At 45.9% G+C, this 18248-nt stretch overlaps 1 protein-coding gene across 1 annotated transcript; it reads left to right on the top strand.

The window, feature by feature from the left end:
• The first annotated feature begins 86 nt into the window (after positions 1-86).
• On the top strand, positions 87-16817 carry LOC143360039 (ATP-dependent DNA helicase DDX31). Its single transcript, XM_076798566.1, has 9 exons — positions 87-180; positions 240-348; positions 806-1972; positions 2071-2291; positions 2655-3231; positions 3563-3793; positions 7865-8207; positions 12610-12817; positions 16130-16817. The coding sequence occupies exons 2-9, from the start codon at positions 289-291 to the stop codon at positions 16275-16277; spliced, it is 2955 nt and encodes a 984-aa protein (XP_076654681.1). The 5' UTR covers positions 87-180; positions 240-288; the 3' UTR covers positions 16278-16817.
• The last annotated feature ends 1431 nt before the right edge of the window (positions 16818-18248 follow it).

Raw genomic sequence — 18248 nt, forward strand, 5'->3', positions numbered from 1 at the left:
TCTGTCATTGAGTAAGCCTAGCAAAAAATGCCCGTTTATGGCATTTTACAATTGTTAATAGGAAAGCAAACCAACGCGGTTTTAATCTTAGCCTCGAAACCAGCGCGCTACGAGCCGCGCGTGCGCAGTGATGCTTCGATCAGTTCAGCGGCAGCGTGTGAGTGACACATGTGCTTGTAGGTTAGTTATCGTGTTTTCCTCGATATTCTTGTCGTTTAATCTAAATTTTTGTGCTGAAGGTGGTTTGAAAGCGAACGCCAGGAAAACGTGAGGAATATTGAGTGAAGGATGACTGTGCAGGATATGGACATTTCATTGAATATCTCCGCGGAGCCTGCTGCTCACAAGGTAAGTGACGTTTTGATGGGTTAGAATACTGTGGAAGGATGTTTCTCTATGAAAATTATGATGTAAGTTAATGTATTAGTCATTCAGAGTTTGAGGTTGAGGTGTGGAATTACCTCCCTATTGATTTTCACGAAATCATGTATCGTTTGATCTGAAAAAATGATAAAGAAGCAACTCAGCATCTTTCACTGGAATGCTTCTAACCCATGCTGATTTTAGTCCAGTGCATTTGATTTTTATGTCCGTTGCAGTATTCGTTTAGCGGAAGTAAACTATTGTCCTAGTTTCATTGTGGAGCTCGTTTCTTCCCCTCAAATTGTAAAGTATATGATGTTACAAAAATTGACGGGGAGTTTAATTTTATTAACTGGTTTCTTACATTATTTAATTGTAACTTGAAACATAGCTAATGCTTGATATAATTAAAAATCCCATCCTTCTTGGCCCTTTTACACAGAGCAAGGGAAACAACGATGACTCAATTATCAGTTTAATGAGAGCGCAAAAGAATAAGACACAGAAAGTCAAAGTTATCAGCAACATTCAAGTAAAACCAAAATCTGCGAACACAGTATCTGTGGGCCCAAAAAAACGGATTAAACAAAAGTCTCTGTCTGTCATTGTTGCTAAAAAGTTGAAAGGAAATGCTAGTCAGTCTTTGAAAGGGAATAAGGTTAAGAAAAAGGTAACATTTAATTTATCACCTGGGGAAATTCAACAAAAAAAGTCTAGCCAGAAAGTAGATAAAGCACCTTCGAATGTAGGTAGCAAAGATAAAGAAGCAAATAAGTCATCGTCGAATAATGACAGTGAGACCTACAAAGCACCTGAAATATCTTTTACCAAAGTTACAAAAGAGAACTTTGGTAAAACGATATTAGCAAGGAAAAGGCCTATTAAAGACACGGATTCCAAGAAGACTCTCTCTAGCATATTTTCTAAGCAACAAGACTCTAAGAGCACCAAACTGAATTTATTGGGACCATTGAGAAAAGTGGATACAGATGAAGATGTAGTACTAAAGAAGAAGCCTAAATTAGAAGAACCCAAAGAGTCTTCATCCACAACAGAAAAAATAGGCAGTAAAATAAAAAAGAAGCTTATCGAACCGAAAAAATCAGCATCCACAATAGACAAAGAAAAGAAAACGAAAAAAAAACGTCTAGAAACATTCACAGATAAATCTCATACACATGAAAAAGGACCAAATGCTTCTCACAGATCCACCGGAAAGATATCTTCCCTCTTCGGTCACAATCCAGAGATACCGAACATTGGTCAAAGACTAGTGAAGCCAATAAACGAGCCAGTTTTCACAGGAACAACATTCACTGACCTAAACGTGCATCCCTTTACAATCTCTAATTTGGAACAAAATATGAACATCACAGAGATGACAATAGTACAGCAAAAAGCAATTCCTCGGATATTCTCTGGAAAAGACATTCTCATCAGGTCTCAGACAGGGTCTGGGAAGACTTTAACGTATGCTTTACCTATAGTGGAGTTCTTGCACAAGATCAGGCCCAAGTTGAACAGGAATAGTGGCTTGAAAGCTCTCATAGTTGTGCCAACCAGGGAACTGGCTCTGCAGACGTACGAATGCTTCTTGAAATTGATAAAAGTGAGTCTAACAGGAAATTTAATGTGTGAGAGATGTATTAGGTCGGTTCCTTGTATTTTAATAGAATGATAGTTCAATTGTTTTTCGTACAATTCTAGCCATTTACGTGGATCGTGCCAGGATACTTAGCAGGGGGTGAAAAGAGGAAAGCAGAGAAAGCTAGGTTGAGGAAGGGGTGCAATATCTTGGTAGGCACACCTGGCAGGTTGTTGGACCATATTCAGAGAACTGAAGCCTTGAAGCTGGGGGCTGTCAAATATTTTGTTCTGGACGAGGCTGATAGGATGTTCGACATGGGCTACGAGAAAGATATTTCGGGGTATGTCCTCTGGCGATGTATATCATAAGTAGACTGCGGATTGTTGTTGTCCTCTTCATTCCTGATGGTTTCCTCTAATTGTTCTGTGATATATATTTTGCAAGTACAAAAATCACTTGAATGTAGTACTTTGAAGTCAGTGAACTGTTATTTGCATTTTTTAAATCTTATATCGTTTCATCTTTGGAATTTGTACTACTGAACGTAATGTCTTATTATTCCATAAACATTCAGTACTTTATTGCCACTTTACAGTTTTCGCAATTGCAATCATGTTGTACATTTTGCAAGCCCTTACCATGTTCCTTAAAATTCGTTCAGGCTTGAAAAAGTTACAGAGGGTGGGACTAACTCTTCTTTCAGAATAGTAAGTGCTCTAAAGGTGTCCACACCGAGCGAGAACACAGATTACGACGCGTTAAAGATGCTCCGACAGAACGTGAAGAAAGTATTCACGGAAGAGGAGGTTGAAGCTATAGACCAGGAACCAGATAAGACCCAAAAGACGCAGAACGACTCCGAACCCGAAGACAACGCTAACAAAGCTGCCAATCAACGACAAGAGTACCACTCTAGCAGCGAAGACGGTTCCGATGACGACGAGCCGTTCGTCAAATCCCAAAAACTCGATGAAAAGAAGATTGCACCGACAGATGAAAATGATCAAGAAAAGAATGAAGGTGCTGTTGATCAGTCTAGGAGACAAACGATTCTCCTTTCTGCTACGTTGACTCAGGCTGTAGAAAAGCTAGCCGGTCTCGCGATGGAGCGACCAATCTTCGTGGACGCTGCGAAGGACAATTTGAAGCTGACTGGTGACGAGACCAGCGATCTCAACGAGGACCTGGTGGTTCCTCAAAGCGTGATGCAAACTTACATCGTCATTCCACCTAAGCTGCGGATGGTCACCTTAAGCGCTTACATCGCTGGAAAATGTCAGGTTGGAACGGAGACTTTTAAAGAATTCTAAAGACTTTCCGAAATATTTTTCCAAATATAACTAGACTGCGGATTTTAACTGAAACTGTCGTAAAATAGAAATTTATTTATTTTCTTAATAGGTTGCATGGATTGAAATTGGTATAAAGTTCCTCCTACTCATTTTTGCCACAAATGTATTATATGAAATCCGCAATCTAATCATAATACAGAATTCAGTTGTATTTTGAGTTTTGTCGAAAAATTACGCTTTCCTTGGACCGGGTTTCCAGTTTAAAAGTACAGTAACTAGATTTCTGTAGGAAATTGAATGGCGTTTATATTTTGTATAGAGTCACGGGCAGCACAAGGTGCTGATCTTCATGGCCACCCAGGACATGGTCGATTATCACACGGAAATTCTGTCGTCGGTGTTGGGCAAACCGGTCGACGACGAGGACGAGGACTCGGACCCTCTGGTGGACGTGGAGTTCTTCAGGCTGCACGGCAGCATGGCACAGAAAGAGCGCACGGACGTGTTCAAAACGTTCCGAGAGGCGAGAAGCGGCGTCCTTCTGTGCACGGTGAGTTTTTCGCGTGCGAGATATACAGGGCGGTCAATAACTAGTGGTACAATCGGAAAGGGGACGATCTAAAACAAAAAGTAAAAATATAGAATAAGATTTTCTCGTATGAGGCTTTGCTTTCGAGAAAATTGGCTTTGGGAAACTGCTAGCTTCGCGTGCTTAGCATTTCTAAGTAGAAACGGTAGGTCATAAACAGCCGCGTCAGACGACTCCTATTCAATAGCGCGCGTGCTGAAATTTCAAACTCGATTTTCTCAAAAATAAAGTCTCGTACGAATAAATTGTACGTACCACCAGTTACTGGCCTCCCTGTATGTCCACGAAGCACAATTTTGTGATTGTTTCGCGTAACGTCGCACGAAAGCGATGACACTGTTCTCGCTCCACGAGCCGGGGAATTAGTATGGCGGGGGCCGGGGCCAAAGAGAACGAAAGAACAGAAGAAAAGCCGGGGTATAGCCGACGGCACTCCCTGAGCAGTAAATTACCCCGTGGCTTATTCTTTCAGGGCGGAATTTAATATCTCTGGACCCACGCTGCGTCCGGAGGTTAAAAATTATGCGCGCGCGCATGAGGCCTTCGTAACGAGTATAATTATGATTGCTCGCCCGTTATGCGCCGGCCCCTTCTTTAATTGTTTTCTACTTGTAAAATAGCGAATGCTTAACAATAACGATACCGCTACCAACACAGGAGGAATCCCGCCGAGGGACTACGCCTCCGGCATCGCAACTATGCTCGCGATACGCGCGCACTCTAATTTTGGTGCACGTCCGTATGAAACCGGGACGCTTCCTGCACCGTGCAATTACCGAACCGCTCTCTTTCGTTTGCTAATTACCCTGGAAACGATCGAACGCCGCTAGAAACCTTGCGATCCCTCGTGATCGACGCTCTTGCCGATATATTCAGCTCCGAGTAATGTTTACTCGATTTTAGAACGCTCAGTCATTGCACTGGATCGCAACATGATTACTAGACTGCGAAAACATTTGAAGAATTAGTAACTAGTAGTAAAGTAAATCTAGCAATTACTTAGCTTTACTTTAGCATACAAACGACAATTTTACAACAATTGGAAGTTTAATCGTATCCAGTTGTCGAGGATCCAAGGATCTAATCCCAATAGATTGCCGGAAGTTACCGGGACAAGCGATGGATCTCGTCGGGAGATAGCAGTCCCGAGGGATTCAATAATAGCGATGATTAAACCGATTGTTATTAACATTATCGCTTGCCGGTCGGTTAACGCGAGGCTCGCATGCCAGCTCCGCCACAGGATAACGCTAGCATTCGAGGTTTCAGTCGAAAATTCATACTCCGCGACACGCAACGAGTGACACCTTCGCTCGCGGGGAGGATTAATTCGTTTTAATCAGGCGAGCAGCGCCGACGATCTGACGCGTGTTTCACGGCGACTCGCTGTCGGTTTTCCTGTTCCTCCGATGCTCGTTTAATTGCCAACCTGTTCTCTGAATGGACGGATTAAAGGACACGCGAACGCGCGCGTCCCGAGCGGCCCACAAATCGAGGAGGTTCGGAGATAAAAATCAAATTTCGAGTTTTAAGACGGGCCTGCCTGCTCGCACGAATTAAAACGTTCCAACCTGTTCGGAAATATTGTTTCAATTTTCGCTGATTGACTCACCAGTTATCATTAATCGATCCTCGTCGTTGAGGTCTCTTGTGTTTCGAAAATGCAAGCGACAGGTTCTGCAGGATGCACCTGCGATAATTAGACTGCGGATTTTGTACATTCATGACAAAAACGACCGGGTGCCATTTAAAACAGTAGAGACATTAAAAGAATTTGAGAGTTTGGTAAGAATGTCATGTCTCCGATCTTCCTGCAAGATTGGCTATTGATCTTATTGTTATAGCTAGCCCTGCTGCTTTTATTGTTCCTATTTTTGTTGTTTGTGACGTCAATCTTGTTTCCTAGGCTTCTCTCCTTTCTCCGGGTGACTTTCTCCAGAGTTGGTCAATCGTTCCGAACGTTCGATCGAACGGTTTCGCAAGCTGACTTTCCGGTGAAATTTTGGGATCGTCTTTCGGTCCCGGGGCATGAACAAACGATTGCAGCCGGCCACATTTCACCGGCGTCACTTGCACGGAGGATTCTATGGCAGCGTTATTAATTTCCACGTTGAAAACTCACGAGAGCCCCCGCGGATGGAATGTTCCGCGGCTCTCAGCGGTGGTGGATCCGGATCCACGGGGTGATCTATGGCCCGAGTGAGATGTTTTGAGCGGACGATCCGTTCTCGATCCTACGGGCCACGATCGCGGCCTCTCTCCCCTAAACGATCGTTTGTCTTAATCGCTGCCATCGATCGCTCCTCGTCCCTGTTTTCGTTACATTATATCGCGCCGGTGGCAACTGCGATGCTTGTTCCATGCGAACCACACGTAGGCGTTGCCCCGACCGGCTCACATTATCGAGCCATCTTTTTCGGTAAATCCTAATCGAGCCTGCTCCCATTCCACGATCAATTATCCCGATCACGAACTCGATCTCGAGCCGGTTCGAGAAACATCGAACGATAACACAGAACGATGTTCTGTACATTTATTGCACACTCACAGCACAGCTTTTGGAAATTATTACTGTCTACTATCAACGAGCACTTTACTAAATTACATATTTTTTCATTAATTGCAACAAACAGGAGCCAGATGAAAAATTCGTTCTTCCTTCAATAATTTCAGTGAGTCGGAAATAATGTATGCATATTCTTAAATCTAATGATCTTGGATCTAATGATTCCCCCATGAAACGTTTACCAACGTACTCGCGACGCTTTTCTGATTAAAATGACTCCAAACACGACGCGGTTCGAGTCACGTTTACTCGTTTAGTCCACGATACAGTGGCAGCTCGATTATCCGAACTAATCAGTGGAACATGATTGTTCCGCCAAACAGTTACCTAGCTACAATGCTAGATTAGATCGTTATCGAATTCTTACTATAAATCGTGCTATTCACCGTTTTACATACATATCATACACACCTGATCAGTTCGGATAATCGAGGCTCCACTAAATCGTGAATTAAACAAGCAAATATGCTCCGAACTGCATCGTGTTTGGGCTCAATCTAATCAGAAAAATGTCACCGACACGCTCGCAAGTGTTTCCTTAAAAAATATTAAAAAACAGGAAGGTTTTGTTGCAATAATCACAACACTGCAAGGAGTATTGTGCGAAAGAATGCATCGATCTCTATTTTTGTGGTCTGCGGATCCTTCACCCCGGCGCCTGAGTCGCCGACGTCGTAGACCGGCGTCGTATTAATTCAATAAAAAAGAGAAGAAAGGGCAAAAATAAAAAAGAAGTCGAGAAAGGAAAGATAGAAGTCGAGACGCGTCCGTATCGTGCCGCGAAAGAATTTTCGGGACCAGGACGCCCGCCCCCCCACTGGTGGTCCGGGATTAGTCTCCAGGGCCGTCAAGCAGAACCTCGATGTGTGCTCGGTTCGGTAAATCATTGGTTAACCGAACGCAAGGAAATCAGGGCCGTGCTCAAACGTTCGCCGTTGGGGTCCCGCAGCGGGCGCCCGCTGCCAGCCGCGCGCGTTCACCTTTGTACAAAACGAGAAATCGACGCGGTTTGTAAGACATTTGTACCTGGCTTGATCGCGCGCGCTATACTCGAGCTTGCCAGCGCTGCTCAATAACGCTGTCAGAATCGCGTTGACTATCGCTGGGAGCCGGAGAATTGGCCTAAGCGCAGTGAAAAAATGTGGAAGACTGTCCTCCACATTGCGAACTGTCTCGATCGTTGCCAAAAAGTCGGCCGTTCTTTGTCAATCTTTTGCATCCTTAACACATTCACTCCCACGTCGATCATTTATTATCTTTTGACCAAGTTCAGAAGTTCATTCTGGTTATAATAAAAGAGAAAAATAGATTTTCACCTTTCGTATTGACGCGAATATTTAAGAAACTGTATGAGGTACAGTGAATAAGTTAAATTAAATATTGCAGCGTTTTTTATATACATACTTACAGAGTTATTGTGTTCGAGTTGATTAGCTGACGAAACGCGTTTGTCTCTGCCTCCCCAGGATGTAGCAGCTCGGGGATTGGACCTGCCGAGGGTGGACACCGTGGTGCAGTATACCGGGCCGATTTCAGCAAGGGATTACGTGCACAGAATCGGCAGAACTGCGCGAGCCGGTTCCTCCGGATCGGCGACGATCTTCCTGACCCCGGCCGAGATCGAGTTCGTTCGAATGCTCGAGTCCAGGCGCATTCGAATCAAACAAGAGAGCATGGACGACGTGCTCGGCAAGCTTCTGACTCCCCTGTGCAAGCACAACTCTGCTCATGGTGCGGCGATTGCGTTGCAGAACGAGTTCGAGAGCTTGGTGCTCGAGGAGTCGAAGCTTCGCGGCAAGGCGATAAAAGGTATGCGAAATTTTTAATTATTCTATCCTGCTCTGTGGTAAATTATCAACCAGCCATTTTTATCTGTCTGTAAAATGACTGGACGAAACACAAAACTGCGAAAACATTTCAGGAATGTAAAAATCTTTATTATTTCCAGCTGATTAAGATTATTGGAAAAAGAAATGTCGATACACAATTAATGAAGACGATTTTTATTTTGCATAAAAATCCTTTTTGGTCCTATTTCGAGCTACCACTCGCCCTATAGATCGAATGACCGGGGAAGAGGCATTGCGCAGGTAGATTCTAGGAAGATCGCACTGCTCGATGTAACAACGAATGGTAGCGGTTTAATAGAAAGCCGGATCAGCTTTACGGTCTTCCGGTTAACGCGATTCCGAGCGGCAGCTCTCCCGTTGAAACACAAAGTACTCATGAAATTTAGCGAAGGATGAGGGAGCGGCGCCCATTCCGATTCAGTTGGATCGGAACGAAAGCGAGCTGACTTCGAACCCGGGGGGTAGCTACGCTAAGCCAATTCCAACGGGCCACCCCACTCGCATATAAAGCAACCCCCATACGCTCGCGTTCGAAGAGAGAGCCTTCCACTTCTGTCTCGGTTCGAGTTCTCCGGCTCCGATATTTACATACTCTATGGACGAGGAAGGATGATCTTGTTTGCCATGCCACGGCCCGCCCTATTAGGGTCGTTAGGCCACCGAATTTATTTGCTGCAATAATAAATCCATTAGGACACGATCGTTCGGGCACCGATCGAGGGGAGTCGAGCTTGTATTCGCCATCGTGTCGCCGTGATTAGGCGATCTTTGCGCGAACTCCTGTTTTCGTAGAATGTGGACAAAGGGCGGTTCAGAAATTTCCTTTGCCATTTCCCGATCCGAGAAATATACCGAAAAGCAATTCAATGTTAAATTTCTCTTCTCGACAAATTCTGGATATCTAAACTGTGATAATTCTATTTATAAAAATAGTACAATAATAAACCTAGTCTCATTTTAAAGCTCAAAGCCTCCACTTTCGCTGTAAATCGTTCATTTTTGTCCAAGAAATTTTAGCAGGTGGAAAATCGAAGAAACGTTTTGTTTTTCTCACGAGTATATTAAGTTCTCTTTGACTTTCTGAATGTTAATAGAAAATCGGTGATTCTCGTTGGTCCGTATGAGACGGGAGCAAATCTGGTGAAGAGACGGCGATCGATTCGAGTATCTTATCCATCTTTCTTTCCCGGAACCGTTCCCCGTGCCTCCATGGTACACCGTTCACCCCCATGGGCGAGTGCACCGGCGACAATTAATCTATCAATCACCCGGGGCACGTAGAGGAACGGTCAAGTGGTTAACTGTGTACCGTCACTCAAATCTGGAGCGGCTAAGCGCTCAAAAACCGTGGCTAACCTTCGTGTAAAGCCACCCCTGACGCGGGACAACCTGCGAAACCCCGAAACCTCTTAGAAAGATTTATGGTCTTTATTTTACGTTTCGGAATGGATCACGGTCAATCTCGCACCCACGAACGCTCTCGAACGCTGCCAAACTCGAAGGAGGAGCGGAATGATCATCTGCGATAAATATGCGAGAGGCGTGTGAATTGAATACTTGAATTATATATAATTTAAAATTTATTACTGTACATATTATTGATAACAAGTGTTGGTCCAATTTAAGATAGTCGGGATACTTGAAGAATTTGGGAATATTAATACATTATTTTCAACTTACCGAGATTATTGAAGAGAAAGAGAAGCTTCTATATGACTCCTGTTTCTTGCAATTGATGCGAACTACTTTTATTTTGCATGCAGTCCGATAATAACATAGCAGTGTAGAAATTGCTTTTACAAGCAACGTGTGCAAATGACGCTAACGACGTAAGTGGGTCAACAAGAATATAAAGATCGCGTCAAGAGGAGGAAGCTTTCGCAAAGGAAGCAGAGTTATGGGCCAGTGTATGGCCACACAATACGCCCTTTTCTACTCCCATGAATTTATTTAATTCCTGACCGATGCAGGGGCAGGCCAGCGTGCGGGGAAGTGGAAATCTCGCTAATTCGTAACATTATCACCCCAATAGATCCGAACAGCCCTCAATAGCGGACGCAAGTCCATGGAACAACCCCCTAGACTTCGACCCCTGCCACTGACCTAAGAGATTCGTCCACTTCACTATACAGGGTGTCTGAGCTAACTCGAGCTCCCCTAATATCTTGCTTATTTATGGTAGACGAAAATTACTCGATGGTGATACAAGTATGCGATCTCGCTTAAAAAATATCAAAGAAGTTTCATAATTCCACATAAACAATCATCAGAAAGTGAAGAACATACCGTCTCCATTTTATCCTCAAATTTCTGTATCAATTCATCTATCATTAATTTGTAATACCTTGTAAGAAATGCCCAATCAATTATTCGATTGTCTAGCACTGATCGGATAGTCGAGGTTCTATTAAATCATGAATTAAACAACCAAATGCACTCGGAACTATATCACGTTCGGACTTATTTTAATCAGAGAAATGTCACGAATCTGTTGATAACACTTTTGCGGGAATCTCGACGATCAAACTTCTGGGCCTTCCGAGAGTGGTGGTGAAAATAAATTTTTCCCAAATATCGTTCACATCTATTTCACATAAATATAGAAAGATTTTTTCACACCGAGCTTTAAACAACTCGATGAACCATTTCGCCTGGATATCTGCAGAAGAGAAACAGTTTGAGCCTCGAGTTAGATCGAACAGGGTGTACACCGGTTGTACACCCTCGGCGGTTCGGGGGTGGCCGACACAATCCAACCACTGAATGTGGCTTCCGCCAAAACCACTTACGCTTTGTGGCGAGAGACTCTTAACAATGCGATACAGGATACAAATACAATAAGACGCAGTTACATCACTTAGGAACAATGCCGCCCCACGCGACCCACTCTCTCTTCCCACCCCCTCCGGGTTGGCGTCGCGTTTCCCGCTGGAGAGATACCACCCCCGCGGCTGATTTATGTGCTAAATGGAGAAAAACATTTCTCCCTTTCGCGACGACGTTGGGAAACACGGGAGAAAGATCTCCGCGGAGTTTCTTCCTAAGAGACGGCTCCGGGATGGAAGGCAGACGGAAATCCAGCCGGAAAATGTCGGGTCATAAGGTCTGCCACGTGAATTATCGGAATTAAGGGCGTTTAAGGCTCCTTCACAAAAGTATCCGCCCCTGGGAACTTCTTTCCCCCTTTTTTTCTGAATAAACTGTTCAAAGACGCCCGTACTCTTTCATAGAATTTGGCAATTTGTTGCTGGAGGTCTCAAATCAAGGTTCACCCAGAGCAAACGAGTCTCCATCATGATTCTCGATCGAATAGCGAACGTTTCCGCCTAACCGATGATTTTCGTGCGACTGTCGATCGAGTGAGCTGGCTGCAGCGCGATCGCGAGGGGTTAAATCGCGTAACGAGCACGAGAACACTCGAAACGGTTTTTCTTGGTCGTCGAGCAGCTCTCGGAGCTTCAGCCACCGTCGATGATTGTAGCTTTCACGTTGGATAGCGAGCGAGTCGAAGGGTGAGCTACATTCGAGTAGCTTCATCCGTCAAAAGAGCGGGCGGTGGGCGCACTTCACGGTAGATTTTTCGCACGGAATGACAGTAACACTGGCACATGTCAAGTTCTCTCAGGATCGGTGAACCCCCAAGGTTCTCACCCCCGCGAACAAGCTACCTAGAGAAGCTATGGGAGGATATGCTGTAAGGGGCTGACTATTAGCCACAGCACTTGACTCGACCCCCGTTAATGCCTCTTAATAGCCCGACCGGGGGCCACACACCCCATAGAACCGCGGACCCCGTCGAACTTAATGGAACCACGATTAATAAGGGCGCGCCTAACACGCAGCCAATGATTATGGCTGCGTTACGGCGCGCACGTGGCCTCATTTACAAGGCCACCGGCATGCTACTAGAAACAGGACGGAATCTATCGTAGAGAAGCGTCCAATCAATCCCATTGATCATTCCAGACACAATCGAAAACTTTCTTTTGTTACGGATGTTGTGTTACCATCCAACGGTGGTTATTTTATCATTTTTGAAAGTCTATGCTACACTAGCAAGAATTTTTCCAATCGTGAATCGATATGTCACTCCCAGTAACGTCATCTAATTATTTCCTTTTGCTATTATTGTGCGTAAACAGATCTTTAAGGCTATTAATAGGCTCTCGATAGATAAAGTGTGAAATACTCTAACTGAACAAACTGTTTCTTCAACCGAATATTTTCTAATCTATGCAGCAAGAGCTGTAAGATTTTCTTTTTTTCAGGAAATCTTCTGTGAGATTTATCACAACATAATGACGTAGTATTACAGACTAGATTAATTTTCTATATTAGAATACTCTATTTTCTACTTACAGCGTACATTTCCTGGGTCCGTTTCTACTCAAGCTACCCTCGCGACATGCGAGAGGTGTTCAACCGGAAGGACCTGCACCTGGGCCACTACGCGAAGAGCTTCGCGCTGAGGGAGACTCCTCAGCGAATCGGTGGAATCGGCAAGAAACTTCGCGAGAAAGAGGGCAACTCGAAACAGCAGCAGCACAAAAACAGATTGACGAATGAGAGGTGAGTACTCTACGTTTCTCTATGTCGACATGGAGTCCTCAAAAGATGAACGGCACGGTCAGAGATTTGAGGCTTTGAGCTGTGTCCTTTTGGAATTATTTTCCCGTGGCTACAAAAACGATCCACCCTATTCATCCTGTGGGATACCTAATACCCAACTTCTTAAAATCATTGTGGAATGATTCCTATTCCTACGTCTTTTAATCGGCGAAGACGATGTCAATCTTGCACAAAGATCCCCAGTCTAGCGATCACAGTGATACATCAAAGATCAATTCATATATTGAACAATTTTGGAGACCCACTGAAGAAACCAAGCTACCCAGCTAAGAGGATAAAGGCGTAAAGAAAATTGTCTATAGTAAAAGCAAGGTTGTCAACGTGCATGTAGACGAAATGGAGGGAAAGGGGGACAGCTTGTAGTGTATCCTGACAATTCTCAAAGGACGCATCTCAGGCCGGAGAGTCAGATCATCGATAGCCGCAATGATCGATGCAGGATGATCCCGTTGGCTGGCCGGAAGCCATGATCCTGCACGGGGACGGTTCGCCCGAGACCGGTTGGCGATCGTTTGAGTCAGAGGCTCGCAGTATTAATGACGGATTCATGCGTGGCTTGGCGTGTTAACCGCGATGCGGCCCGATTTCTCCCTTCCTAGCCCGGTTTCCCTCGGTTCACGGTAACTGGCGGACGCAACCACGTGGAGAGCGCACGCACACCGCACGCACTCTCTGCGGGACAGCTCCGTGGCTCCTAGAGAGCTTGGATACGTCAAAACTGTCGCTTTGTGTCATTCGTCATGTACGACGAACGGGCGGACGTGGTGTACGGTGGCTGGCAGCCATAAGCCATACGGCTCTCGTCGTGCTCATCCTCGTTTGTTCGCTATCTCGCTCCGGTTCCCTCTTGTCTCTCGTTCTGGTAAATGTCAACGCCAGTGTCTCTCTCTCTCTCTCTCTCTCTCTCTCTCTCTCTCTCTCTCTCTCTCTCTTTCTCTTTCTATCTATCTCTGTCTATCTCGCCGGGTATGCATTTCACATGGCATTCGGCTGGCTTCTGCCCTTCTCCAGGCTTCTCTTGTTCTCTCTCCGACCGCGCGTCCTCTCTCACTCTCTCTCTATCTTGCGCACTCTCTCTGTCTCTCTCTCTCTCTCTCTCTCTCTCTCTCTCGCTCCATCTCGCCATTGTTCATAATTATACAATACGGCTATTAAACAGACTGATGCGACCGCTGCTTCCGGCCCTGGCTGCGCCATTTACGGAAACCACGGGACGAGCACGAGCCTCCCTTCACTCTCCCTCTCTCGCTCTCTCTCTCGCTCTCCTTCTCTGATTCTCTATTTTCCTTCTCTCTCACCCTATCCCTCTTCGTCCAAATCTCGCGAGTGCATTTACACCGTCGAGCTGATTTTCTCCTCGCCGTGTAGGTCCATTGGGTGACGTTAATTTTTCGGATCAATTCAATCGATTAATTAGACTGTCTTCAGTGCCAGTTCTTGTTTAACACCTATACTCGATGCAAAGTTTAATCTGTTATGCACTGTACACTCTGTATAGTAAGTACATATTCAGATTGCCACTCTTTAGGAAAAGTGAAGATTTTCTGCATCTGTTGCAAGCAACAGAAACTGAATACGAATTCCATTCTTCGTTCAATCCTTTGAGGACGAATTTCGCTATATTGGCGACGTTAGGCACGCGTATTCAGCCGGTACAGTTGTAAATATGTTTAGCCAGAGGAGTTTATAAACTGTAAGAAAAATGAAGATTTCCTGCACATCGAAAACTTCATAAAAGCTTCATAAAAATTTTTGTTTACTTCAATCGCCTGGCACGCTGTTCTCGGTCTTTTAAACGTTGTTACAATGTCTTAATCGTTGTTCGCAGTTTACGCATATCGTCTCGAACACGACTTGCTCTTATGGAGTCGATCATTCTCCATTAGAATCTGCCAGCTCTGTTATTTTTCCTCCTTAACTGAACATTCCCTGTGCTATTATGTACGGAGATTCTTCACGAACATTATTTACAATGATTCTTTACGCAGACTATTTACGAACATTCTCTAGGCTGACTCTCCTCGAAGGAACGGTTCTATTTTGCATAGAATGCAGTTTAACAGAAACACAATGCCAAGCAGTTATCCCGACGATTGCTGCCTTATAATCTCGCGGAGCAGAGCGTGCGCGCGCGTTCCCGTCTTATTCGAAGGCAGCTATTCATTAGGCCGCTAATGAACGGTGCCGATCAAAAGGCTGATCGACACTCGGGTCGCTCGCGGGTCTCAGCCCCGCGGCCGGCATTCAGCATTGACTTGTTTAATGCGATTTGAATGGGCGTGCTTTCGGCGCGCAGAACGGGTACCCGACGGGTGCCCTCCGCCCGTAGCGAGAGAACAAGTCCGTTTTAATGGGTGAAAGGCGGGCACCGAGCTGACGGTCCAATGGATCGAGAGACCCGCGGTGTACGCCTCTGTGGGTGCGATTATGCTCGTTTCATCCACTTGTGTATGTGTGTGTGTGCTTGCCCTCCACATATCCGGACGAGAACCGTCGATGTCCCCGCGCCTGAACACGCCTGAACACCGTTTCTTGCACTTTGCTACTCGATCCTGGCACTTTCGCCAAACTTCAGATTCCCGGCAGCTTTTGAAACAGCTACGGTGTCGCACAGTATCATGGGATACTTGATGCGTCTTCTTTCGTCGATGGAAGTCGCGTTCATCCAGCTATTTTTGCTAATGATCTCAGACTGTAACACAAGCCTGTTGCGTTCAGAGATTTTTCCCAGATCATCGTTGGGCCATGTCACTTTTGTTGGTCGTACGATTCATTTATTGGCAACTATATTTGATGTATATCGGCCGAATGTTTAGCCTTTTTCCTTGCAACCTCTTCCTCCTCGTGTATGAAACAAACTTGAGACTCGATAAGCTCATTTTGGAGTCCACTATCCGCTACGTAGGCTGTGTAAAGCGAACCTGTTCCTCTTCCGATCGCACGAGTCATTCAAATGCAACGAACATCCCGCTACCTTGTCTCGAACGCCTCGAAGATTTCGCACGGCCGCGAACACGGAGCGAATGATACGGATCGACGGAAGAAAAACCACGGGACGAGTGAATTCGGCACGGCAGTTTGTGCCGAATTCCCTCGAGGCGTGTTGCACTCTTGGCATTCGAGAGCCTGGGCTCCGGTTTTTGCCGATTTTCGATTACCGCGCTGTCTGTCCTCGCCACATGTCGTTTACGTCGAATTACCGAAAATTGCGGGTTCGGGCTGACGCGACGATTAAGCCTGTGCGATTTCCAGGCCCGACGGGGTGTCCACCAAGAGGCAGCACCAACAGCAACAACAACAACAACAGCCGAGGTCAGGCTCGCTGAAGAACGTCCGGATGCTCAACACCTCCGAGTACGGAAGCGGCCTCGAGCCCGTGAAGAAGCCAAAGAAGTCCTGAGCGTCGCATTATCACCTCGACTGGCTGGTAAACAGAATGCGATTTCGTTTGCCGTGATTCCCACCTCTCGTGTAAATACGCACCCCCCTTTTAACCATACGGTTAACCGTAACGAAATCAGGTTACCGACGACTTTCCGCGAACCGATACCGCGCGACGCTCTGTTCGACTTTGTCGCACCCGCGACGAGTCACGACCCGCATCGTCGCCGCGGATCGCGACGCTCTTTTGTACATAAATTCGCATCGACGACTGTAACATTGTTTCTGTTCCGCTCAAAATACATATCCTCTATGTACAAACGTACATTCTCTTCCCTGAATCGTAAGAAATGTGTACCGAACGTCCTAGTCGAGATCAGCTACCTATTCGCTATTACGTTTGTGCCTTGTGTAGTCAACCAAAATGTATGAATAATTTTTAAAAATGTTGAATATTAATTTTTTTTTAGAATACTGTTTTAAAGTAGGAAATTGTGTCCTTGAATAACTTGCAGCTTAGGAAGTAATCGGACATTAACAAGAAGATGATTGTGCTCTTCGTGCATGCTTGCGAACCTTAACAATGTCAAGAGCACACATTACGAACTTTAGGGACAACCTAATGACTGTGCAAAGCTCGGATTAATTAAGAACATAGACAAGCGTGCGAACCCCGCGCGTGGAAAACACTCCGGACGATCGCACAGCGCAAATAAAGCAGCGCAGCCTGTAGACGCGCAACAAGGACAGCGCAGGCGATTCGCAGTGCAACAAACAGTGCACTAAATTCTGCAGCCTGCACGGATACGGAGTTTTTTGGTCGTAAATACGCGAGGACGGGCGGCGTAAGGCTTGTAAGTATGCCGGGTGCATTCGGTGCATTCGGTGCACCGACTGCGGCCGCAAATATCCCAGTGTGCGCGGAGAGGAAGTGGGGAGGGAGAGAACAGAAGCGGCGAACGAAGAAGGATAAGGGCGGAGGGATATGATTAATACGGCGGCATTATTTTCAGATTTTTTGCAGCGGGATCCGCGCAGCGCAAATTGCTTGCAAATAAAGGCGGCGTCGGGACTTCTATCGTCGCTGGTAGGACGACGATGTTGGAAATGGAAGGGATCGAGGGGGACGGGAGAAGGGAGGAGGGACCGAGAGCTCAGCCGGGCTTAATTTAATTTAATTATGCCTTCTTTCTTCGCTACCAGCGCGCCGGAAGATAGATGGCGAGCCCCGGAATCGGTTGAATTGCCTCTCGCGCCCGCCGCCATTAGTCCGAATTACGGATTTCCGTGATAGATTTCGGCTTTCCATTAATCGGTCAGCGGTCCCGATCGATCGTTTAACACCGGAAGCCAAACATTCGCCCGCGGATCTGCTGTGGCCACTAATTATGGCTAGGTTATACTAAACTTCAGCCCGACCTGCCACCCCTACCGGGGTTTATCCCCCGTGGGAGAAATTAGGTGTCCCGGTGTACTATGCTTTCTTTACTTATTTTTGCTATTCTCGGAGACGCTGTTCTTCTATTTTTCACTTCCCTCAAGCGGGCAAACTGAAATCGCAAAATTTTCCATGAGAAATTAGCTAAGCTCTCCGTGAGATAAGGAGCATCCAGAATAAAATCTCAATAGCGACAGTGATAGAAGATAGTGCGACAGAAGCCTGTTGTATTTAGTGTTCGATCGGTTCAGCGGAAAATACCGATGGAGTCGCGGGAAGTCGAAAGATTTCGCAGTATCGGGGACCGAAAATTCGCACGGGGTTTAAGAAGACGAATGTCGTTTTCTCGTGGACGCACGCGACGCGACGCGACGCGACCGCAATCGCCGGCGTGCATAATTTAATTGAATCTAGCCGTGTTCGAGAGATCGAGCAGGTGGTGGTCGTTGCGCCGTTGCATCCTGCAACGAACGTCCTCTTTTCCTCTGCGGATTCGTTTCTCTCGGGAGGCCCTCGGTTTGCGTGTGGGTGGAACAGATTGTTTTCGCGGGC

Source organism: Halictus rubicundus, chromosome 12 (assembly GCF_050948215.1).
Source record: "Halictus rubicundus isolate RS-2024b chromosome 12, iyHalRubi1_principal, whole genome shotgun sequence".
NCBI classification, from domain to species: Eukaryota; Metazoa; Arthropoda; class Insecta; order Hymenoptera; family Halictidae; genus Halictus; species Halictus rubicundus.